A 26246-nucleotide genomic window follows, 5' to 3' on the forward strand; every position below is an offset into this window, starting at 1 on the left:
TTTATCATTCCCAAGCTACATCCTCAGATTGAACTGCACCTCTTAGTTTGAGAAAGTTGTACCAGTGAACTTGACCATTTTGCGTTGAATTTTTGAATCCAATGTTTGAACATAAATAAAATGGACTTAATCAGAGCACCACATTCCGCATTTCCCCCGACACCAACCAGTCAGCCAATTTCTTATTTATTCCCAAATTGTTCCCTCTGAATCCTTGCTCTAATTTAAGCTTAAACAGAAAACTTTCATGGGAACTTCAAATGCTTTTCGAACTCAAGCTTCATAATGTGGTAGGATTTCCACACTCCACTTGGGATGTCACTTCCTTAAAAAAAAAGTCACGGTGGTTGGCTTAGAAGAATGAAAATACTTTTATTTCAGCATATGTTCTGATTTTAGAACATTGAAATTACCCTTTTCAATAAACTGGCATAATGTATATGCAATTTACCATACTTCATATTACAAAAATGCAATTTTACAGACAAGCTATACTAAATATGATATTGGAAAATATACAATACCTAAGTTGTTGTCTGTTAATACTTCCTTAACCTTCTTGGTGATTGCATAAGTGTCCAACTCAGAGGACATGGCTACCATTTCTTGTATGCCTGTAGGTGACTGGCCATTGGACAGGCTCTTACCACTCTGTGAGTGAGAAGCTGATTGGCTCTCAGGTTGCTGGTTCTCTTTAGTGCTTTCCAGAACTGCACTAACTGGTTCCTGTTGGCTCTTCTCACAGTTAGTGGGGCTGGGCGGAGGTGATGGTGAATACCTGACCTGAGCCATATTATTTGCTGTTTCAAATAAGTCAGAGAAAGTAAAGAATTATGGAAAACAAATCAATCTTTACACAATCTTTTCATTTGAGATTTAATCAACTATAAACAAAACCTACTGTGTCACTCACTGAACCTTCTGTTCAAGAAGCTATTTATCGGAAATATATAGGCCTAGAAATTCAGGTGCATTTATTTCTGGGTGTGTGAGGGTTGAAGACACAGGGTACAACCCCTGCATCTAAATGGTGAGATCCAAGGCGGCCGGCATTGGGCCTTGGGTCTCATTAGAATGGTGCTGACAAAGACCAGTGCAAGATCAGGGAGCGGCTAGTGTCGCAGCGGCCCGCGGGTAAGTGGATCAAGGGTTTGGGTTCAGGAGATGAAGCTGGAGTGGGGTGAGGTGGGGCGCAGGTGGGAATTGGGGATTGGATGTGGCAGCGATCAGATTGGGTGGGGTAGGGGAAATCTTGGGACAGGAGCACTCATGCTCCTTATTCAGTTGTTACTGATAAAAAAAAACCTTACCTTGTAGGTGACCCTAAGATCTGGTTTCCCTGAGTGTAGCCGCACTGGCACCAGCTGCTTCAGGGCAAACCAATCTTGAATTGCGAGCTTCAAACGGGCATTAAGCTACTTATTTGCAAATGCATGGCTCAGGTGTGGATAAAGGATGCCTATTTTTAAACTTTCCCAATGTAGCAGTTACTGCACTTTCACTCAGAAATGTGCTAATGCTTCCTGTCCGCAATACTGGGGGCTCAGCAGGCGATTCAGCACAGCCGAACTTATAGGTCACGATTTTGTTTGTCTACTTTAAAGATTAGTGCGCTGGTCATTAAGGAAGGATTAGAAATTAGGTACCATACTTTTCAATATCAGATCAAAAGATGTTTGATAATATTCTAAGTGTTTGACTGCTATATGTGTGTCAGTTTTGGATAGTTATCCTAGGTGACATCTAGTTGATCTATGCACTTATCTGTGGTAATGACATGGTTCAAATCTGAATGTTTTTGGATTGATGTCACATGTTAAAAATGGCTAGCTTTAATGTGGGAAACCACATGGTGAAGCACATGTTTAATCAGGTATTCCTCTTTCTGCCTCTGTGAGCATTCATATTGATATGAGTTAATTATATTTGTTAGTGAGTGCTGAAATCAAAAGAAAACACAGTCTGAAAATGGTTTTCTTTTCCTATTTGAGTCATTTTTGAATACTGCCTGGGAAGCAATAAAGGATTATGCGGGCAAGAAGCAGAAAAGGAAGGTTTGTTGAAAATGTTGCATCTGGAGACGTCTTGCAGTGGAATTGACTGTTAATCTTTATTTCATCGGTAAAATCAAAATGCCAATTAAACCCCTGAAGACATTTATGATTGATTATTGTACTGTTTAACTACTGTATAAGCTGGTACTTTTATGTTCTGAAAATTGTAAATAATGTATTAGTGAAGCCTCTTAAACTTGGAGCTACGTTTGTTATTCTGCCACATTAACTCAGTTGAAAATGTAACAGCACGAGTCTACTTTTAGTCCAAGATTCAGTTTACTCTGTATGGGGTCAATTTTAATCACACCACCTACAAGTGCAGATTACATTAAGGTTCAGCTTCCAAGCCATGGGGAATCAGGATAACTCTCAGGAAAATCAATGAAACCATTCCAAGGGAAACAACTGGTACTTTGTGAAAATCTTAAAGTGTCGCACTGGAATTGGGGAGAGAGTCCATTATGTACCTACCATATGTGGGTTAGTGATCAAGCAACTGTACTTTTATGGGTTCTAAGTACATTGCAGACAAAAAGCAGCAAAATAAAATCACTTACCTTGTATAGGTTCTGCAGGATGGGTACTCTGGCCTAACTTATCAATAAGCCACAGCTGCATGCGGATGAAAGGCTCACGACCTTTCTGAGTTAGTTTGCTCCATGGCTTAGGTCGAGAAAGCATATCACTCACACTCCCCTGGGATAGGCCCAGCACCTGACATAATGAAAAGATGAGAGGAGACCCAATTAGTTTCTAACCTTCAATTCTGTCCTGCTTAGAACAAACCTTCTCTATCGAAATGGCAATATGTTGTACAGGACTAATTTTATAGGAGAGTAATAATATCACCACTATTCTGTCAATGTTACTGCAAAAATGCAGTATATAAATGGATTTTATTATTACTCATCATATTATAGCTGTTATTGGAAATCCACTTATGGATATTTAACTTCTGACAAATGAATATTCTTCACAATTTTCCATCAAGTGGCCATGCTTTACATTACACTGAAGATAAATTACTAAGAGAGATGGATTTGGACAAGTTTATTGGTTGATGTTTCAAAAAGACCAGCAAGAAGCAGAAGCATAAAAATTTGTTTTACACCTCAGTAGATTTCAGTATGATCTAGCAGTGGAACAATCATTTTTCTTCTGCTTACTGGGTTTCATAAGTTGATTAGAAACTCTAACTTTAAAAATTAGGGAAATATGCACACTAAAAGCCAATTTAATCAGATTAATTTTTTTCAAAGGAAATAATTGTTTTCAGGTGACATGATCAAAATCTTATTTCTCTCAATCAAATCATGACGTTCAACCACAATCCTGACTTTCTGTTTAAAAAGCGACTGGTTAAGCAAAAGCCCTGATAATCTAACTCATCTAATATCCTTAGCAGCTGAGAGATTCAGGTGCAGGTCTTGCTTATTTAAATAAAAAGTAGAATTTATTTTTGCCATTCTTCTTTCCACGTTTGTCCGTCTGGAGAATAGGTCGTCCTAACCCACAAAATTTCCATAGTCGCATCAATGCTACTCTTTTGGTGACCTCCAGAAGGTGAGGCTACATTCTTCATGCTCCCAGCCACAATACATTTGCTCTTCTCTGCCCAAAGCTTGAGAAACTTAAATTCTAGGCTAATCTGTTTATATCAACTGAAGTGGAGATTGGAATACATCCCCTCATTGAGTGCATGATGCTACAGTGATGGAGCCACCAGACTACCATCATGGGAATTCAGTTATGATGAGTGGCTATTTTAAATTGATTTGAACTAGATATTTTGTCCCCCCTCAGTAAGACCATGAGATGGGAAATAGGAGCAGGAGACGACCATTTGGCCCTTTCATCCTGCTCTGCCATTCAACACAATCACAGTTCATCTTCTACCTCAGCTCCACAGTCCTGCACTATCCCTATATCCCTTATACACAAAACTCTATCAACTCTGTCTTGAATATACTCAATGACTGAGCAAGCACAGCTTTATGGGGCAGAGAATTCCAAAGATTTACAACCCTTTGAGTGATGACATGTCTCCTCATCTCAGTCCTAAATGGCCAACTCCACATTCTAAAACTAGATTCTAGATTTCCCAGCTAAGGGAAACAGTTTCTCAGCATCTACCCTGTCAAACCCCTAAGAATTTTATATGTTTCAATTAGATCACTTCTCATTCTTCAAAACTCCAGGGAATATAGACCTAGACTATTCAATGTCTCCTCATAGGAAATTCCCTCATCCCAGGAATTAGTCCAGTGAATCTTCATTGCACTCCCTCTGGGGCAAGTTTGCCCTTTCTTAGGTAAGGAGACCAAAACTGCGCAGTTGTGGCATCACAAATGTCCTGTATAATTGTAGTAAGACTTCCTTACACTTCTACTCTAATCTATTTGTAACAAAGGCCAACACAAAATTTGCCTTCCTAATTTCTTGCCATACCTGTATGTTAACTTGCTGTGACTCGTGTACAAGGACATCCAGATCCCTCTGAATGCAAACATTTCCCAGTCTCTCACCATTCAAAGATTATTCTGCTTTTTTTATACCAAAATGTACAACTTCACACTTTCCCACTGAATTCCATCTGCCATGTTCTTGCCCATTCACCCAACCTGTCTATATCTCTGTAGCTTCTTTGCATCCTCCTCATTGCTTACTTTCCCACCTAACTTTGTATCATCAGCAAACTTGGATACATTACACTCAGTCCCTCATCTCAGTCATTGATATAGATTGTAAATGGATGAGGCCCAAGTAATGATCCTTGCAGTACACCACTAGTTACAGCCTGCCAACCTGAAAATGTCTCATTAATTCCTATTCTCTGCTTTCTGTCCATTAACCAATCCTCAATCCACGCTAATATATGACCACAAATCCTATACGACCTAATTTTGTGTAAGAACCTCTTATGTGGCACCTTATACAGCTTTTTGAAAATCCATTGGTTGTTCTTTATCCATCCAACTAATTACATTCTCAAAAATCTCAACAGATTTGTCAAGCACAATTTCCCTTTCATAAATCTATGTTGATTCTGCCTAATCATATTATGATTTTCTGAGTGCCCTGTTGCCATGTCCCTAATAATAGATGCTAGCATTTTTTCCTACTAATGATGTAAGGCTAACTGGCCTAAAGTTCCCAGTTTTCTCTATTTGTCCTTTCTTAAATTGCGGGGTTATGTTTGCTACCTTCCAATCCTTGGGAACTGTTCTAGAATCTAAGGAGTTCTGGAAGATCAAAATCAATGCATCCATTATCTTGGCAACTACCTCTTTTAAAACCCGAGCATGCAGTTCGTCAGGTCCAGGGGATCTGTCACCACTTAGTCTCCAACAACAGCAGACAAGTGGAACTGCAGATGACACGACTGCATTGAATCTAATGCGGTCATAGGTTACTGGAATGCAAACAGGAAAGACATGGCTTGTTTTCCCAAGATGAAATCAAACCTACTAACAGCTTAACAGAGACACAGCAGAACATATTACACATATTGATAAGCAGGCTGACTGGTCTTCACATCTATAATCCAACAACTACTGAAAACCTATGAGCTGCACTGATGTCATCGTCAGTAACAGTTGACAGGTAACTGTATGCCCTCATACAAATCACACTGTGTACCCTTCATGATTTAACTGAATCTGTAAGTTGCTAAAGCATAGCTGCAACATGGAGCACTTGAGAAAGAAGACAGTCTATTGATCTGAAAAGCCTCTTTTGCAGCTTTGTACTCTGCTACACTAAAAATCACGCAAAAACTCTAACAGTTGCAGGAAATTTCACATGCTCTTTTCAGTTGGTCGTGTTCAAGAAAACGTGTTTTGGATTAATTTTCTTCTAGCCCTGTCACTTACCTTTTCACCAAAGATTCTCTGGCAGATTCCATTTTTTGCTAGTTTTTCTTTAACTTGTCTAGTCAGTTCTATCGTGTCCACTTCCCGATACATGTACATCTCATACTGTTCTGGAGTCAATGGAGGAACTGTTGGTTTTAGCGAACGTTGGACATACGTAGGGAATATAGAAAGCTGGCCGATACTTTGAGAGTCTGGACTGCCCTCAGATTTTATATCTGTAAGTTTGTGCAGACTTTCAACCCCAACTGAATGTTCCTCACCATTTTTGCTGTTGTCACTAGGTTCAGTTCGCCACTGTCTAACATTTCCTGTCCCAGAAGAACCACAGGAAGAGGACGACGGTGAAGGTGATACTGAAGTGTACAACCTATGAGCCATATTTCTCTCAGTGGCCCAGTGCTGGTCAAAGTACGACCCAGCATCACCAATTTCTGATTTCACTTTTCGTATTATGTTCTGTACAAAGGCCGCAGGTGATACAACACTGAGAGGGGTCTGTGAACTTCTAATTGCAATGCCTTCCTCTTGCTTGATGTACGAAGAAACAGGGATTTTGTTTGTGGCTGGTAAAGTTTCTATATGGGGTGCTGTTATTAAGTTGTTGCTGCTATTGGTCTCCATCTCCAATAGAACTTGCTGTTGGGCTTGCATTTCTCTTCGGGCCTGCTCCAGGATAGACCGAATTGCTTCATCAGAACCAGCACTACTGCTGGAACTTGTACTGCATACAGGCAAGGGAGAGCTTTTAGATTCAACTATAAGAAAACATAAATAAAGTCAGGTTATTTTAAAGCATTCTTTAGCTCAAATATGAAATACCTACATTCTTTGTAACTGCATTCCAGTTATAGGAAGTAACATGTTAGAAGACCCATAACATTCTATACGAAACAGAACAAAATTTTCCAAGAAACAAAGGAACTGTAGGCAAATTATGTAGATGTTTGCACTGCTTTTCAAACTCTTTGTAAATGCTTTGTACACTGGCATTTTTGAGGTCCTCACTGCTCCAAAACTGCCTCCTGGTTCACCTGGCAGAATTTCAACTTATTTCTGAGGTCACAGAATCATTACAGTGCCCATCGTGTCTGCACTGGCTCTCCGAAAGAGCAATTCACTTAGTGCCATTCCCCCGCCTTCTCCCCTAACCCTGCACATTCTTCCTTTTCATATAACAGTCTAATACCCTTCTGAATACTTCAATTGAACTTGCCTCTACCACACTCTCAGGCAGTGCATTCCAGACCTTAACCACTTGCTGCGTGAAAAAGTTTTTCCTCATGTCGCTTTTGCTTCTCTTATCCATTACTTTAAATCTGTGCCCTCTCGTTCCCGATCCTTTCATGAGTGGGAACAGTTTCTATCTACTCTGTCTAGACCATTCACAATTTTGAATACATCTATCAAATCACCTCTCAGCCTTCTCTTCTCTGAGGAAAACAGTCCCAGCTTCTCCAATCTATCTACGTAACTAAAGTTCTTCATCCCTGGAACCATTCTCGTGAATCTTTTCTGTAGTCTCTCTGATGCCCTCACATCTTTCCTAAAGTGCGCACCCAGAACTGGAAGCATTACTCCAGCTGAGGCCGAATTCAATGCCAGCCTTTACTCTGTATTTGCTGCACGCATTCAGATATTGGTTTACACTTCTCAAATAAGCTACTAGAAACACAGAAGCTTATGATTAAATATTTGTGCCACGAAGAAGCAATTGGTGAACTTCTCAAAAATGAACCAATTATGCCATTCTGCAGTTTTTAAAATATTAATTCATGGGATGTGGGCATCACTGGCCAGGCCAGCATTTATTGCCCATCCCTAATTGCCCTTGAGAAGGTGGTGGTGAGCTGCCTTAAGTTTTCATGACCTGTTTGCCTGAACTCAAAGGGACAGCTGCTAATCTTATCCCAAATATATACAAAAATTCAGGTTGTCTTTTAATTACTTACCACATTTTTGAGTCTGAAGCTCTTTCTTTGCTTGCTCCAGAATATTTTTAATAGCCTCATCTGAACCAGTCTCTGGCGTCCGAATCCTAGGAGTTATACTCCCTGAAAGGAAACACGCACAAAAGTGAACACTTCAAAAATGTTTCCTACACTTTGCTCCTATACCTTAATAAAAGATACCTTTCCTGTTGCAACGTATGGGAACTAGAGGAAACACAAACAAAAATTTACATGCAGCATGATCAAATCATTACATTCACTCGGCTCGAATTAGGTCATACAAGTCAAGAGTTTAGTTCTATAACTGAACAATACCTTGAAAGACTTATACCACTGTTCATTTAACAAAGTGTAATTTTAAAATATTTCATATTTGTTTTTGTTCCCCTGGATGTGACTTATGTTGTTTGGATGCTGGAAATTCCCGAGATTCTGGAAAGGTCCCAGCGGATTGGAAAACCACAAATGTAACACCTCTACTCGAGAAAGGAGGGAGACCGAAAGAAGGAAACTATAGGCCAGCTAGCCTAACATCTGTCATTGGGAAAATGCTAGAATCCATTATTAAGGAAGTAGTAGCAGGACATTTAGAAAATTATAATACAATCAAGCAGAGTCAACATGGTTTTATGAAAGGGAAATATTGTTTGACAAATGTATTAAGAGTTCTTTGAGGATGTAACAAGTAGGGTTGATAAAGGGGAATTAGTAGATGTAATGTAGTTGGATTTCCAAAAGTCATTCGATAAGGTGCTACATAAAAGGTTTACTGCACAAGGTAAGGGCTCATGGTGTTGGGGGTAATATATTAGCATGGACAGAGGATTGGCTAACTAATAGGAAACAGAGAGTCAGGATAAATGGGGCATTTTCAGTTTGGCAAACTGTAACTAGTGGAATGCCACAGGGTTTAGTGGTGGGGCCTCAACTATTTACAATCTATATTAATGACTTGGATGAAGGGACCAAGTACATTGCATCATCAGCAAATTTGGCTACAAAGATAGATAGGAAAGCAAGTTCTGACGAGGATACAAAGAGTCTGCAAAGGGATACAGATTGGTTAAGTGAGTGGGCAAAAACTTGGCAGATGGCGTATAATATGGGAAAATGTGAAGTTGTCCACTTTGGCAGAAAGAATAGAAAAGCAAAATATTATTTAAATAGAGAAAGACTGCAGAACGCAGGAGTACAGGGGGACCTGGGTGTCCTTCTACATGAATCACAAAAAGTTAGGATGCAGGTACAGCAAGTAATTAGGAAGGCAAGTAGAATGTTGGCCTTTATTGAAAGGTGGATGGAGTATAAAAGTAGGGAAGTGTTGCTACAGCTGTACATGGCATTGGTGAGATTGCACCTAGAACACTGTGTAAAGTTTTGGTCTCCTTACTTAAGGAGGGATATGCTTGCATTGGAAGCAGTTCAGAGAAGGTTCATGAGGCTGATTCCTGGGATGAATGGGTGGTCTAATGAGGAAAGGTCAAGCAGGTTGGGCCTATACTCATTGAAACATATGTGATTTTGAGGGGGCTTGATGGGGTAGATGCTGAGAGGATATTACCCCTCTAGAACTAGGAGGCACAGTTTAAAAAAAGGGGTCTTCCTCTTAAGACAGAAATGAGGAGGAATTTCTTCTCTCTGAGAGGGTCATTAATCTTTGGAATTCTCTTTCCCAGAGAGCAGTGGAGGCTGGGTCATTGAATATATTCAAGGCTGAGTTAGACAGATTTTTGATCTCCAAGGTTGTCAAGGCTTGTGGGAGACCAACAGGAAAGTGGAATTGAGGCCACAACCAGATCAGCCATGATCTTATCGAATGGTGCAGCAGGCTCAATGGGCCAAATGGCTTACTCCTGCTTCTATCTCTCATGTTATGATTTCTGAAGTTCTTGAATAACATGCTCTGGGTTAAGGGCTTGGTCTAGAAGTTGTAGCATTTGCGCTATTGCTGAGCTGGAGAAGCTATAGTGGAAGGATTGTTGCAGGCTGCATATGAAATATGCCACGTGACAGGTTACATACAGGTCATATCATACAGTACAAAGAGGTTCTATGTAAACAAGAGAATTAGAAATGATTACCTTGTTGGATCTTATTTTAATTTATTTAAATAGCAATAGATGTCGCCTCCTCTTCACGGTTTGAATATTAGAAATTGGGAACTGAAGAAAGTGAATGTTGGCCTGAGGTTAATTAAGGTAACGTGCTACACCATACCGAGTTTTACCTTTTCTGTATTGACAGGGCTGACTTTATCTTCTTTAGGCATCTTCTCTCAATCCTTTCTCTCTGGTCTCTGCACAGGCAAAGTGGACAACAACTGTCTCCCAAGCCTCTGTCATCAACCTTAAAACTGTCCACTAGAAGCTGCTTGAGATCAGACTCAGGCAATTCTACTTCACCATATTGGCTTTAAGACCAGTAGCTTAGTGTGTGTATGTCATAGCATCTTGATGCTCCCAATGCTGTGCCACTACAGTGTTGAATTAAATCTTCAACAATTAAAGGCTGTCACTGCAGTAGATGGGCTCTATAGCCATAACTCACAATATAAATTAACTTGAAAGCCTATTTCTAATGGACAAGCACAAAAAGTTGACCATCTTTAACCCCTTTTCAAGTTATTTCTCTCTTTTATATTGAACTCCTCTGCATATCATGCCATTTTGAACTCCATGATGAAGCTGTTCTTTACATCAATGTGTTATGCTACCAGAACACCACTCAAACTTTCTTTATTCTCTTCCTCAGTTGCATTACAACAGAAAGATTGAATTATAGTCTGGGTACATACCTCTTTGCCGCACTTGAATAGTTCGAAGGGCAAGGATATTTTGCTCATCAGATAGAAACTGCTTCATCTTAATAAAAGGCTCCTTCCCTTTAACAGTAAGCTTATGCCATGGCTTGGGTCTGGCAAGAATTTCACTAACAGATCCTTGCGATAATCCCAGGACATAGTGTCCAAACACACGTTGTCCAATGTTGTGTTTTAGGAGTTGTTCTTTAACCTGAAAAGCAATTTCAGCTGTCTCCAGATGTTCCTCATCAGCAGCACTAGAACTGCTGCTTTCTGACTGGTCACTTGGTGGAACAGCTTCGGTGTTACTGGAATTGTTCCCGACAATTAAAGCTCCCTTGGCTGAGTAGAGCGCGGTTGGGTAGACAACTGTACTTCCAGCGTCCTTTGTATACAGGGGGGACACCAACGGTTTATGGTGTGGCGGCTCCACAGAGGGTTTCTCATTTGTTTTAATTAAGGGGAATGGAGAGAGAGGAAATGCCCCTGATATTTCGGATCCTTGGGTTGACCCATGTGCTGGTATGGACTTTGGAGAGGTTTGTTCGTCTCCTGGCCAATGTGGCACTGGCTGAGGAGATGGTGAAGGATGCTCTATGCTTAAGGTGTCCTTCTCACTGTTCACAGCGTCTTTCGTAGAGTCTTCTTCAGGTTGCTCCTCATCTGCAGAATACAAGAAATGTTTTGATCAAGTTGCTCCATTCAAAGGCAGTAAATCTCTCTCTGCACGCACATGTACACGCACACACACGTACATTTAGAATTTAATTGGAGGAGTACTACAGGTAGGGGTTGTGCGTCCAATAGAAAATTCACTCTTTATGAGGTAATTTCATGAGTTAACACTCCAAGTGGAGAGTCTTGTCCACTGGCACCGCAGACCAGATATTTGGGCACCTGCTGCACATAATGCTCCTCTGGTTGAATATTAACGGCAGAAAATAATGGCCAGTAGGTTCTTAAATTTCTGATATGTGCTGCTGATAGGCGAGGCTCCTGCTGGCAGTGCAGACTAAGCAACAGACCTGCCCTTTTGTATCTTCCATTTAGAATTTTAAAATTCCTATTAGGGGAGATGCAAAAATGGCACTTGCCAGCAACTCTGGATCAAAATTCAGTACCTAAAATCCCTGCTCTTCCTTGTTCAGATCTCACTGAGTGAGCCATACTGATATTAACTGAGGGCTTTTCAGGTCTACGGAATGCGAAAAGCTGGGTCTCCATTGAAGGCTGAGGCAACAGGGGAATTATGCATTTCTCCTATGAGGAGTGGATAAGTGTTATATGTGGAAAGGATAAATGCGAGAAATAAATAAGACTACAACACTGAAAACAGTTACCCTGACAGAATCACTCGGACAAAATTGGGCTCTGCAGTGCCCTTTTTGTCCTTTTAGGCACAAATGGACCTCCCAAAAGGTCAAAAATCAGGTCCTAGATGCACGTACACACTTCTAATGGAAGGTGCGTTGGACGCCATCTTGGCATCTAACAATCACCATCAGCATGCAGAGCAGGAAGATGATGTGCAATGCTGATTTGACTCCAGTGCTGCCATTTTCAAAGGCCATGCTCCAGCCAACACCCTCTCTTCTTAACCTTCCACAATTGAAGATGCTTTTAACAGCATGAAGGATTCCCCACCAGCGCTACTGAAAGGGATCAACAACTACTTGCTTAATAGTCTACAGGAAGTGGTCTGGCTGGTGTTGAAGTACTATTTTGCGGGTTAAGGCTTGTGCTGAAACTAGTTGCATCCAAACATTGGGGGGGGGGGGGGATGGGGGGGGATGTCTAGTAGGCCTTCTCCTTGAAATTGAGCATAACTGAGACAATGAAGACAGGGCACGCCGAGCAGGGTAAGCTGCTACAAGAGGGAGGAGGGGCAGAAGGGCTCTCAGCAGGAGGCCATAGCCACCCAGGGTCTTTAGGGAGTCATTCTCTTATCTGAACTTCAGTGAGGAGCAATGCATGAAATGTTGTCGCTTCACTAAAGAGGTTGTGACTGAAATTCGTCAATTGCTGCAGCCACAACTGCAACTACAAACCTGGGCAAGGACCACAATGCCTGTGGTTGCCGAGGTGACTTTTATGCATCTTCCTCCTTCCAGGCTGCTGCTGGAGATGTAAGCAACATCTCAGTTTGCAGTACAGAGGCGCTCTATACAAAGAGAGACAGCATCACCTTTCCTCTTGCCATAGACAAACAGGCAGAGTGAGCATGAGGAGGAAGAGGAAGTAGAAGAGGACCAAGTGCAACAAGTAGTATAGAACAGGAAGTGGAAGAGAGGATACAAAGTAGGTAGCTCCTTTCTGTCAGGACTCTACACGATCAAATAATTCATGAGTGATACCAGTAACCTCAACCACAACTCCCCATACACCAACAGTCCACACTGCTTACCTTTTCTCTATTACTAATGCATCGCCCTCTTTCCAACACACACAAACAAAAGCCACCAGAAAATGCACATTCCAATCCAAATTTATAAATTTAATCATTACATAAGGCATACAAAAATAAACTAACCACCCTTGCGCATTCTCTTAGTGCCTCTTCCATGTGCCTTTCCCTTTCCTAGTGCTCACGAGGTGCTTCCCTAGAGGCTGCAGCCCCAGAAGTGGAAGGTTGCTAATTTTCAATTGAGGAGACTGCAGATGGCCTTGGAGGCTGATCTTGAGCAGCTCTGGGTCTAGAAGACCTGGCTTTAGACTGGCCTGGGCTGCAGCAGTCTGTGTTGGTTGACTGACAGGCAATAGCAAGGGCACTGGCAGAGTGGCAGGAGCAGGAATGCTGAGAAAGGGCAGAAGGCTCATGCTCCATGCAGTCATTGCCACTCTCCTGGGGCAGCATCTCAGTAATCCTGGTAATCTGTTGGAGAACAGTTTGCTAGACTGCTGTAATGGCCCTAGGCGCCCCTTTGAACACTGGTAGCTAGAGCCATGATCTTGCACAGCAGCAGTCTGAATTTCCACTGCAGTGCACAGACATTTGGTGGAAGCTGCTTGTGCTGCACTGGAAGTTGAGACATCTGCCATCAGATGCTGCATCATGCTGGATTCCACAGGTGTGCAGATGGAGGTGATCACCTTTTCCATGCTGGAAAGGATAGGCTTCCAAGTTTTGCACAAAGCCCTGTGCCAAGTTGGTGCTGGACTCCTCCATGTTCCTTGGCATTGCGTGCAAGCTTTCTGGCAGGCTTTCCAGTGCATCCAAAAAACATGGGTTGTAGGCTTCAAAGTAGAACAGAATTCTTTGGTACTGATATCCGATATAAGAAATAAAATCTTGTCCTCAGAAGGAGAGCAAAGTCATCAGCCTTTCTGGAATTCTGTAAATGCTTACCAGATACCACATGAAATTTTAAGAGACGCATAAGAACAAAAAATCTGCAATCATACCCATCTCTGCAAATGCATTTTGTTTCTCTTGTAAACATTTCTTCTCAGGTCGAAGGGTCATCTCTTTTTCTGGCACAGAATCCTCAGTGTCTTTTGTTCTATCCTGGCAGTAGGAAATAATTATTGAACCTTCAATCTAGACATCACTTTGCACATCCAATGAGCTTCGATGATTTCAATAGAATGACATTATAAATTTCCTTTGGGAAAATGAATTCTGGTGCTTTTAACTCACTGGCTAATTCTAGTGAAAAGACGACATGTAGTTCCACATCAATATTGCAGCTACTTTTAATTAACCTATAAGGCCATGAACCACTGGTTTATGCAGCAATGGTTAAATTAGTTTTAAATGAAAACAGTTACCTGGAATGCACAGCCATCTGCAGATACTGGGTTCACTGATTTGAAAATGCTGCGAAATAAAATAAACATTGTAATTGAGTCCTTGCTCATGGTATTGAACACAATCCTTACTCTGCACCTTTCACAATTAATTTGGGGCTTATTCTTTGCTGTACGGCAAATGTCAAAACTAAATGCTGACTGACCAGCTTGAAATTTATGCATCAGAAACACTTAAAGACTCCTGTGACTATGTGTCACAATGGTATCCAGTTCACAGCAAAGTCATTTTGCAGGCTGAAAGATAGATTTTTCTGGTATGGTGCATCCTCCTGAAGCCTACAGCACATGAAAACTTCATCACCTGCCTGGGCCTCAGCATCAATGTTTTCAGTAGGAATAGGAATCCAACGTCACTCTCAGATTTTGGGAGGGGGGTGCGGGGGGTGACGGGGCAGAGCAGAGGGGATAGCCAGGGTTCCATTGCTGATTATTAACCAACATCCTGTTGGAATTTGCATCCTTTGTAATGACGGGATCCTGCTCAGCTACAATGTTCATATGATCAAATAATGGGCCAAAACTCATTGTTTAGGCTCACAGACAAAGGTTGGCTATTTGAGGGAGGCACTGGAAAGCAGCTGGTGTCTGGGAACTGTATTTGTGCTGTCAAGAGAAGAGAATATGGGAGTGGTAAAAACCATGCAAATCAAATATTCCCAAATTGAAGAGAACATTGAGTTTATCTACATGGACAACTTATGAATCTGTAATCTTTTTCTATTTATCGAACCAGAAGTGTTCCCATGGGTATACTGCTTTAGTTCAGATTGATTTTGTTGTTAAGATTAAAAGATTAAGATTAGGCAGCTACGATCAACAGGAAAACAGGTCCTCTATTAAACAAACTGGTGGTTTAGCAGAACTGAATACTCATCAATAAGCAATTGCAAGATGCAGGACCACCCTACCGGTGATAAAAGCCAAGAAGAAATAAGCCTCATTCGTCACACCTGTTGGACTATTTGTTGGCTGGATTTTTGTTCTAAAATGTATTATCCATTTGCCCAATGTGGCATCCACACGACCCTTACAACAGGAGGCTGAAACAATCTATTCCAAGAATATCACTTCAAGCAGTCTCAATGCCATTCCTTGGTCAAGCAGAAAAGCTGCCACTTCTCCCAAATCTAACCACTTGTTTAGAAACATTTCCAATGCTGCAGATGAAAGTATTGTTTAATTGTCCAGTTGGAGCAATAAAACTTATCTGTAGAAGAAAGTACTTTACTTTGAAATGCATTTGTTTACATTCCATTTATTTAGAAATCTTGCGCATATCGTACAACTTGCTCTTCTATTGATTTTGTCGGCTAGAATTTGTACCATGAATCGTTTTAGTTTGCGTGATGCTGGTAACATGAGGTTAGACGTAAGTAAATATCTTTTTGCAAGGAGCAAATCAGTATAATTTTATTGAGGAGAAATGGATGGGCTGAGGCCGAGAAAAAATGTAAGAGTAGTAAGATGAATCAACAGAGTGGGGAAGATGGGGCAAACTATGGGATGGAGCAGAATTGAAAACAATGAAACATGAGTGGCAACAGTGAAATGAGTGGACTGCAGAAGACATGAGCATCACACAAAGAAGTAGAGAGTGTGACAGTGACAACTGTTATGATCCTGGTGATTTTTTTTTCAGGAAATATGCGGTGTGTCTTTAAGTCAGCAAAAGATCAGTACTGCTTGAAGAACAAGCAAGCCTCGGGAGTTACTGAGAAGGTGCATTCTGGTTGCCATTGGATACAACCTACAGAGAAGGAACCAATCAATTTCAGCAGGTGCATCTTGGTTGCCTTGGACTCAGCCACTCAGAGACTGAGGTTAGAGATACAATGTTGCGATTAACTTTTGAAACTAGCTGAAAAACTGGCTTTTGACAGACACAGATTGTTCTGCCAGCATATAGTGAAGGAAATAGGAGAGCTCTCCCTTTGTCTATTTAAACCCTATTTATTATACTCTCTCAAAATTTTAAAGAAGCTTCAAGCCAGATTAATTTCTTAAAAGAAAAAAACCAATTACTTTACTGAGCTGTAATTGCTGCGTTCATCGCTGGAGAAGAAGAGCAACACTTCAATTGCTGAACCAGACGACTGACTGTCCTATTGTTGAAGCACCTTTATTTCCCCATCGGACAACTGGTGAGACTTCAAGCAACCTTGGACTGTTTTATATTGGGAAAATTCCATTTCAGCAGGAGCGTAAATCTGCAAGGACACTAATTTTTTCTATTTTTAAAAAGATATTGTTTATATCTTAGTAGCGTTTAAGAATTTAGTTTTTTCTAATAAACAGTTAATTTGTTGATCTAAAGATACCTGGTTTGGCTCACCTCATTCGGCAGGGCTTAATAGATGAATCAATTTGGCTGTGACTTTCTTTAATTTGAAAAGTTTAAAGTGATATGTTAAGCAATCTGTGGAGGGGCGGGACTGAATTGACAGTGCGTTTCTCCCACCGCAATCAGAATCATATATTTTGATTGGGGGCTTTGTCTTGAGTGGTCGTATCGTAACACAACTGACATATTTTCAATTCATTTTCTACCTAATATACAGCCTCAAAGAAGCATTTCTTCCACTCCACCCGATACAACGTTGGCACCTTCAGTAATTTACACTCTTTGATCCAACAAAACAGCTATTTTTGTGGCTACCGTACAAACTTTAAATACATACCTTAATTCTGTTTTATGTTCCTCATAGACTAATTGTGCACACAACTTCTTTTCTAATTTCTGAGAAAATGGACACAATTATCAGTTAGAGAGTTATACAGCAGTTAATGTTCAGAGTGCATTACAAATGTTTCTCAGTTCAAAGAGCTGGTCTATGAAATTTTTAAAAATTAATAGAAAGTTGTGTTATTTCTTAAATTAATTAAAACAGGGAGTGGTGTGATGCCATTGAGGGAAGAATAGGAGCCATGAGTGATGACAGCCAACAACAGGACCCACAGAGAGCAGACACAGTACCCACCCTATCAAGTGTTATCAAGTGTTAAATGAGGCAAAAGGGAATGAAATAATATATTGATAGTGGCTGGGAAAGAACACTTCCTCAATACTCAAGGAGAAAAGTAAATGAAGATAGGACAAAAAAAAAAAACTATTTTTCCACTCCGAGAAAGAAAATGAGTTTGTGCCCTTCATGCCGTTCCACCGTTTCCTTCCAAGAAGTGCTGGCCTTTTCTCAGCATCTCAGGTTGACGGCACAGCTGAGATGGGAAACTGAGTGGTATCATGCACAATCCATGGCACAGTGTTTTGACACATTGCGTCACCTTTTTATCAATCGATTCTGTGGATTTATTTCAAGTATAAGTAATTCGGGACAGTGTTTGACACTTTGAAAGAAATGACAAGAACGGCAGTAATTTACAGCAAAACCGCGACAGCAGTTTCACAGTAAATGTTTTACTTTATCTTGCGTCGAGTCCCACGAAAGTGGAAGTCAAACCAGCCCAGCACAACTACTTCTCAATGAACCCACACAGGACAAACGCCTACGAAATTAATTTAAGTATTAAAAGATATAAATGATGAAATCTGCAAAGTACATTTTATGGATCCATACAATGCAGCAGATAACTGACACTGATGGCGCTGAAAGCGGGAAATGCATCACATTAGACAATCACTTGCACAACCTGACAACACATTGTTGATAATCAATTAGATTGGCAATCGTTCGTCTGGATTGATCTTGTGGTTCACAGCAGCATGGAACACTGTTCAGATTGATTTTAGCAGATACTTGTCATCCATTTATTTGAAACTTGATTTCATGTAAAAACTATGTTGGATTATATGAAAATTGCTAAGTTTTTTCAGACTTATTATTATGTGCACTCTCCTGTCCCATTACCTCCACAGCTTCAGTCTTTTGTGCTAGTTGCTGCTCCAACTCTGCAATCTGATTTGCTGAACTCTCCTGGAGTTCTTGCAGTGCAGTCTGGAGGTGTTGAATCTCTTTTAGCAATCGGATAATCTCTCTGTCTTTAGCAACCAGTGCTGCCTCCAGTCTTGAACTAGGGCACATTAAAATGTCTGCTTGATCCTGTGCAGGAGTAGAAACAAACCTTTAGGTTTCCAGTGTCTTGTACAAAGTCTGCTTGCACACCTTTATTATGGATTATTGGGAAATCGTGTAAAAATTACAGATTCAAGCCAAACCCAAGTTTTGTTTTTAAAAGTTTAATTCTTCCACTTTAAAGGTGAAATTTCACTTTGAGGCTTATTTTAAGATTATATCAGCACCAGAATTTCTCTGGTATAAACTTTGAAAAAATTCCATATGTAAAATTAATGGAGGAACACATACATCATTGGTTTACTGAACATCAGGGTTAAGTTGGGGGACACCAGTCATCACACTAAATTCAGTCAATCACTTAAAGAAACAGACATGTATCGTGTTAGGTAATTCATCATCAAAGAGGTTTTTTGTTACAACCCAGTTCTGACATTCATCCATGGGCTGCTTTGATGTGAATCAAATACTGTTGCTGATCCCAAGCAGAGTCCATTACTGTAGGCAAGATTTTTTGGGAGGGGTTTATAGGAAATAAAATTATTTTGGTTGTCAACACAGGTCTGTTAACTGGCACAGTAACACATTATTAACACTTTTTTCTTTAGGTCTGATGAAGGATGCTGATGCAGCTCAGGCTGACTTGTTGTCAAGTACATGATGCAAAGTCACGTTAGTTTTCAGCTGACAACCCTGAATCTTTAGCTTAAGAATAATGTCCTTGTCAGGCCACTTAAATTTTAAGCACCATAGTAAAGTCCCAACTTTTATGAAAGACAAGCCACTTACATTAACTTCTTTTGTAGATTTGTGACAGTTGACATTTTGCCCACCTCAGTATAAATATGATTTTATTAGAGTCGCATCAAGCCAGTTTTTATTCCGTTGGGAGTGTTTCAGGTAAAGTTGCAGTACTGAATACAAAGTGCCAAGATATCTGAAATTATGGAGCTTTAATTTCAGATCAATATACTGCAGGCACCAAATAAAGCAATGCTCACTATACACATTCTGGTAAAACACCAGCAGTAGGGCCTTGAGTACATGAAAAGTTCAGAGCCAAACTAAAAATTTAACACACCAAAAAAATAAGCTACTATTGATGTTCTAATCACATTACTTAATTAGGGACAGATAAATATTAGATATAATTTTCAAGGTAGAGTTATCTATCAACAGAAGATGTTACGAAAGCATAGCATTAAGTTACAGGACCATAACAAATATAAATGTGCAAGGCCATTCAATTAAATTCAACCTTACAGAAAAGACCTATAGTTACCCCCATCACAGCATATAATTGTTACTTAAATGATTTCTGTGTTTTGATCTATACTAGCTAGACCAGATGTTTATTTCATGCGTTGATCATTCTCTGAGAGAGAACTTCATTACATCAATCTTAAACCTGCATTTTACTTGAAGAGTTGATTGCTGATCGTCAATGGTTCGACATGTTGACTGGGCTGTATGTGTCACCCACTTTTTCTTATGTGTGCAGTATTTTACATCTGTCTGCATTAAATTCCATCTGCCATTACTTTGCTGCTTTATATATTTTGTTCAGTTTATCTTATTATTCCTAAACTATCTCTGCAGGATCAACTGTCCCTTGCAGTTTGATATCATCTGTAAATCTGATCAATTTGCATTGAATTTTCTGAATCCAAGCTTTCAATCCAAATTAGAAACACTAGAAGCCCCAACTGCTCTCTCTAGCACCCCCACTCTTCCTTCTACAATCTGACATAGTAACTGCTGCTTCCCACCAGTGAGGCGATTTCTCATTCACTCTGTATTTACTCTGAATCTCCACTGGTTTGAGCTTAATTTGCAGCTTTTCACTGAAGAACTTTGCCAAAAAGTTTTTGGAAGTCATTTCTTCAAGAAGGTTGGTCAGGCAGGATCGTTCTGAATTCATGCTGGCTGTTGTTTCCTAGGTTATCATAAAGATAATCCTAATTTCTTACCACACCAGCAATCCGTGGAGCGCGACAGGCCAAATGGATGGAGCTGTTTACAGACTGTTCTCGAAGACTCTCTACTTCTCTCTGAGCAGCTTCTGCCCTCTGTAATGAACCCCCACCACAAAAATATTATTAAAGAATGAATCCAGACAGCAAAATTCACCAGCACCATTTGCGATTCTTTATTTCCCAAATTTCTGTATTCCTATTGGTTCTACTTATGAATTATTTAATTTCAGACTAATACTTTTAACAAGCAGTGCTAGTGCATAATTTACACTGAGCCCTGAATTATAAGGTTTCGTGTACAAGAAGAGTTCAAAAGCAATCTAAAACATCAGTATTAATATGGCAATATAGCAAAATAACGAATTTAGTACAGTACTATACTACTGTGCTTACACACAGTTTCATTTAATTGGGAAGAAATAAATTTTACATCTAAAAGAAAAACTGCACAACTTGATTATTTCTGCTTCTTCTAATTACTAGTGGTGCTGTTGAGATTTAATAAATTAACTCCCAGTAGTACAACCAAGCTGTTCAAAACAGTTAGTCATGCTTTGAAGACTGCCAGTAAAAGGTGTAATAAAAGCAAAATACTGCGGATGCTGGAAATCTGAAACAAAAACAAGAAATGCTGGATTCACTCAGCAGGTCTGGCAGCATCTGTGGAAAGAGAAGCAGAGTTAACGTTTCGGGTCAGTGACCCTTCTTCGGAACTGACAAATATTAGAAAAGTCACAGATTATAAACAAGTGAGGTGGGGGTTGGGCAAGAGATAACAAAGGAGAAGGTGCAGATTGGACCAGGCCACATAGCTGACCAAAAGGTCACGGAGCAAAGGCAAACAATATGTTAATGGTGTGTTGAAAGACAAAGCATTAGTCCAGATTAGGTGTGAATATACTGAATATTGAACAGCAGCAAGTGCAAACCTGAAGAAAAACCTGAAAAAAACAGTGGGTAAGCAAACTGAACAAACTAAGATGAAATGAAATAAATGCAAAAAAAGATTGTAAAAAATGTAAAAAGGAATGCAAAAAAAAGGAAGAAAAAATAACTAAAAATGACTAAAAATGAAAGTAAAGTGGGGGGCTGTCATGCTCTGAAATTATTGAACTCTTTTTTGCATTTATTTCATTTCATCTTAGTTTGTTCAGTTTGCTTACCCACTGTTTTTTTCAGGTTGTTTTTCTTCAGGTTTGCACTTGCTGCTGTTCAATATTCAGTATATTCACACCTAATCTGTACTAATGCTTTGTCTTTCAACACACCGTTAACATATTGTTTGCCTTTGCTCCGTGACCTTTTGGTCAGCTATGTGGCCTGGTCCAATCTGCACCTTCTCCTTTGTTATCTCTTGCCCAACCCCCACCTCACTTGTTTATAATCTGTGACTTTTCTAATATTTGTCAGTTCCGAAGAAGGGTCACTGACCCGAAACGTTAACTCTGCTTCTCTTTCCACAGATGCTGCCAGACCTGCTGAGTGAATCCAGCATTTCTTGTTTTTGTTTGAGTAAAAGGTGTACTTCAGTTACGACTGTCTATTTGGTAAGAACAATGGTGGAAACGTTCATAGAGAACTATTTTGAAACAGAGTAATTTTACTGTTTGAGTTTCTGACTGATCGTTGAAATGGATTAAGTATAATTATAGCCCTCCCCAACCCCGATGGCTCAGTGGTTAAATGTATCACTTGCAACACTGAGCCATACAGACAAGGAAGAGCTCAGCTCCATTGATTTGTTGGTGCTGAGTTAGTTGATTCTGCCTATGTTGGTGGAGGCAGCACTACAATTAATCTTTGGAGTACGGTGGGGAGCAAAACACAAAAATAGCATCTCTGCTCCCAAACACCGTCCAGAGAACCTAGCTGGAAATTGTTGCATTTGTGGATATCAGAAGAGGGCATGATCAGACTTTGGGAGGACACCCATGGCAATAAGTTTGCCAACCCTCCAGGACTGTGCTGGAGCCTCTAGGAATTTAAGATTGATCTCCAGAACACTACTGCAAGCAAGCCCGGAGAAAAATCACTGGTACATTGAAAAAAATGGTGCGCATTCAAAAAATTTTCTTTAAACACTTTCACTTAATCTGTTATAAAAAAAACTCTCTGGAGATTGGGAAAAAAAGGCTGTTTGACTCAAGCTGAGAATTGTCCAGTTGTGTAATGAAGAGTCTGTTCGCCTCTCTATTGGTGCGAGAAGGCAGTGATGATGGACATGTTGCTAGGCCACTGGTGGAGTCAGGGCAGTGGGAGATGGAAGGTTATGTGATGAAACCTCCAGGAATACATCCAACCAGAGTTGGTAGCCTTATACCTCATAGCTTGTTGATACTAACTGTCTAAATTTACATATGGAGGTGAAACACTAGAGAGTTGCTGGCATCCATGGAGCTATGTTGCAATGGGTCACCACTTCCAGGAGCTGAGCGCGAGAACCGCGGTGGGTGGCGTGTGATTATGAGCAGCACTCCCATGTTAGGGATTTGTTATTCTACAACTAGATGCCCCAGCTCTGAGGTGTAGTCCACTGCTCTTTTTGGGCTGAAGGCTTGAAGATGTGCTCAGTTTTTCAGGATGAGCTGGTTGTGATTTCATAATAACTGCAATTTAATTTCACGCTAAGTAAATTGCAACACAGGAATTTTCTCACTAATTTCATTAGGCTGGTTTCTAATCTGTATAGAAATATTGTAGCTCTTTGAGGAGCTGTACAGAAACACACAATATAACATAATATTTACTTCACCAGTTAGTAACTGTAAACACGTGAAACGAGTACATAAAGCTGCATTCTACAGACGGTCAGAGGTTTGTTTAACAAATCAATAAATTATGTCACTTGCTAAAGCATCGTGCTCATTTAAAAAAATTTAATCTCTTATATGCTTGACATTTCTGTCGACTCAAAGCAGCTTCTTTCTTACCTGATTAGCTTTTTCTAAGTTGGTCATGATCATTCCCAATTCGTCTGTCCTAAAATAGATGCAAAACATCACATTGTGATAAGAAATAGCCTACAATCTTATGAACAAGTTGTAAAATAACAATTCCCTACCAACTCCCACAGTTCATTCAACGCCTTGGATACCATAGTTCATAATGGTCCTAGCCATGCAAATCCATCTCTTGTTGCTAGTTTATGTACCTGAAGCATTTTTAAGTTGTTGTATTGTGAAAGACTGTTTTAGTTTCCAGGGATCAGATCTTAACACATATACAGTTAAGTCAATTTGCATGACGTTGAACATTTCACGAAGACTCCAAGTCAAAACAACAATGCACTAAGCGTCATTGGGAATTTCAATTGGATCAATGTTATTCCCCAAAGCACCTAGTATTCTTTACCATGTGTGTTAGCAGAGCTGTAATAATGACAAAGAAAAGCATTGGTTTAATTTGTATTCTGACTTAGATGACACTCTACCCAATTGGGATTGTACAGAAGAAAGTGGACAACCATATATGACACTGTACCTGCCTTGCATCAAAACCACAAAATGAAAGCACCTGAAATCTATCACTGCAACTCATCTCCCAAAGGTATACTGAAAATGCACTGAAATACTTTATGTCATGTCCAGCAGGAACTCTCACATGTGGTGTCAGCAGCTACTAAATTGACCAATTTTCCTCTCACTCATCAAAAATCAGGTAACGTTATGGAGGAAAATCTGCCCTTTATCTCTAAACTCTCATCAAATTTGATTGCTAAATGAGGTTTTCCAAAGGGAAAAAGGGACTGATTTTCCAGCAAAGTGAAATTAAGATAATTGGGTTGGCTGAACATCTCTAAAGGGATCAACTATTAATTAAATAAACAGAAAAATTATGCAGGTTCCCTTCCGTGTTTGCACCCCTCCAGCTCCTTGTATTCACTGTAATCAAATAACCCCAGGTACCAGAATAGGAAAAGATGCCCCCAGCTGTTAGATATCTTCAGTTTTTTGTTGCTTTATCAAAAAATCAAACTTCTAAAAACAAAAGGCTGCAAATGCTGGCAATCTGAAACAAAAACAGAAAATGCTGGAAACACACAGCAGGCCAGTCTGTGAAGTGAGCAGACAAGTTAATGTTTTAGGTGTGGACCCTTTGTCAGAAGCCAGTGTTCTATTAAAGGATTACGCCTGAGACTTTAAGTTGTTTGCTCTTTCCATAGCTGCTGTTGATCAGTTGTGTGCTTCCAGCATTTTCTGTTCCTATTTCAAACTTTTAAAACCTTTGGTAACCTCAGGTGACTGTTTCTTTATTGAATGCGTCTTGCGAAGAAAACAGGCTGCTTTCTTTTTTAAAAAGTAATTAGGCCAGTTACATTACACATTTTGCATCAGGCTGATAAGTTTCAGCTTCATTTCAGAACTTCACACCTGACAAATCCTTCTGTGTACTTAGCTCACCAGTTGTCATAAAGACAGGCTCCATGTTTAAATGAGCTCTTAAAGGTGAAGCCATATTTAATAAAAGGTTTCCTTTTATTGTATGTGACTTTTTGCTGCTTTTTTAAAAAAAGTTAGTTTTCTGTGCTGTTACTGTTTTTGCCTAGCTTTGATTTTTGATCATTTTTGGCCCAGGACACAGTTGGAATTTTAAAAAAAATCCCCAGAAAGAATACTGTAATTTTACAAGTGTTCAGCAGAACAGGGAAATGGTGAAAGGATTAGCCTTTAAAAAAGAGCTATTACAATGCAAACATTCACCCCAACCTACGGTGTGATAACCTATCTAATGTATGCATCAGAATCCCACATCCATTGGCATCAATCTTGGAGCTTGTTTTGAAAGCACCCTAATTGCATTATTTCATAACTGAAGTGGTAAAAGACAAAAAAGGACGATGGATAGGCACAAGAGCCAGCCTAGCCAAACTCACTATATGGCACCAACCATATCTGCTAGCCATGGCACACCTACCTAGCAATGACTGAAGACAACTGACCCACATGTGCCAGATCAGCATCAAACCAGTTAGAGCTGTGCCATTAGTCACAACGACACCTATAGTCAACTTGCAGAAGACAGGCAGCATTGCTGGCAAACAAAGTCATCTCCTCCTGGAACTTCTGCACCTTCACTTCCTTCAACACCATCATAGTTAATTTTCTGGAGGGTGAGCTCCTCTCAAAGGTTTGCAAAGCAGGACAGCGGTGAGGATATCAAGTCCCCAGCCCACTGCTGGCCTCGCACAAGCAGTCATGCCAGATATTGAAAGGCCTGAAAACGTTTCCATATTATGTTGAAAAGTGGAGGAGGTCTGCTTCCAGCCAGCATGGTGCTATCTCACATAGCATCAGCACTGTGTTCTGTCCTGGAGAGTGTGGTCATCTCCAGGGATGCTGCAGCTGGGCCCTCACAAAGGGAGTCGGTGAAACGGACTTTGATGGAAGCTTCAACAGTCTCTGGGCTCCAACTTGGAGAGACAAGAGAGACAGTTGGACAGATTGGTAGACTGAATAGATTGGGACTTTCAAGGACTCAATCTTCTGCAGTCTGCTCTCCTACAGATGAATGGAAGTGAAATGCCCGAGCCCCACAGGAGTGGCAGCAGCTTGAGAGGAAGAGTATGTGTTGTCCTCTCTCAGGATGTCAGGGCATCTGCCTCTTTGACACCGCATTAATCAATACCTTACATGGTGGGTCAGACTGCTCTGGCAACAGCCGAGGGCAGTAGTCTGTAGCTGGGCATTCACAGGCTCGAGCACCCAAATCAGCAGCCACGTGCACATCAAAAGGTCCCAACATGAACAA

At 40.3% G+C, this 26246-nt stretch overlaps 1 protein-coding gene across 5 annotated transcripts in view; it reads right to left on the minus strand.

Moving 5' to 3' along the window:
- cux2b (cut-like homeobox 2b) overlaps positions 1-26246 on the minus strand; it is a 305195-nt gene that overhangs the window by 36309 nt on the left and 242640 nt on the right. For 4 of the 5 annotated variants that reach the window (XM_068054959.1, XM_068054961.1, XM_068054962.1 and 1 more), the window contains 11 exons: positions 23429-23477; positions 20493-20591; positions 18358-18549; positions 17170-17228; positions 14450-14498; positions 14084-14186; positions 10676-11344; positions 7882-7983; positions 5930-6687; positions 2615-2771; positions 525-800 (listed from right to left, as the gene is read on the minus strand). In XM_068054959.1, coding sequence (XP_067911060.1) covers positions 525-800; positions 2615-2771; positions 5930-6687; positions 7882-7983; positions 10676-11344; positions 14084-14186; positions 14450-14498; positions 17170-17228; positions 18358-18549; positions 20493-20591; positions 23429-23477 — 2513 coding nt within the window. The remainder of the gene's footprint in view (positions 1-524; positions 801-2614; positions 2772-5929; positions 6688-7881; positions 7984-10675; positions 11345-14083; positions 14187-14449; positions 14499-17169; positions 17229-18357; positions 18550-20492; positions 20592-23428; positions 23478-26246) is intronic. The other variant, XM_068054960.1, reaches the window with a different exon arrangement.

Source organism: Heterodontus francisci, chromosome 23, assembly GCF_036365525.1.
Source record: "Heterodontus francisci isolate sHetFra1 chromosome 23, sHetFra1.hap1, whole genome shotgun sequence".
NCBI classification, from domain to species: domain Eukaryota; kingdom Metazoa; phylum Chordata; class Chondrichthyes; order Heterodontiformes; family Heterodontidae; genus Heterodontus; species Heterodontus francisci.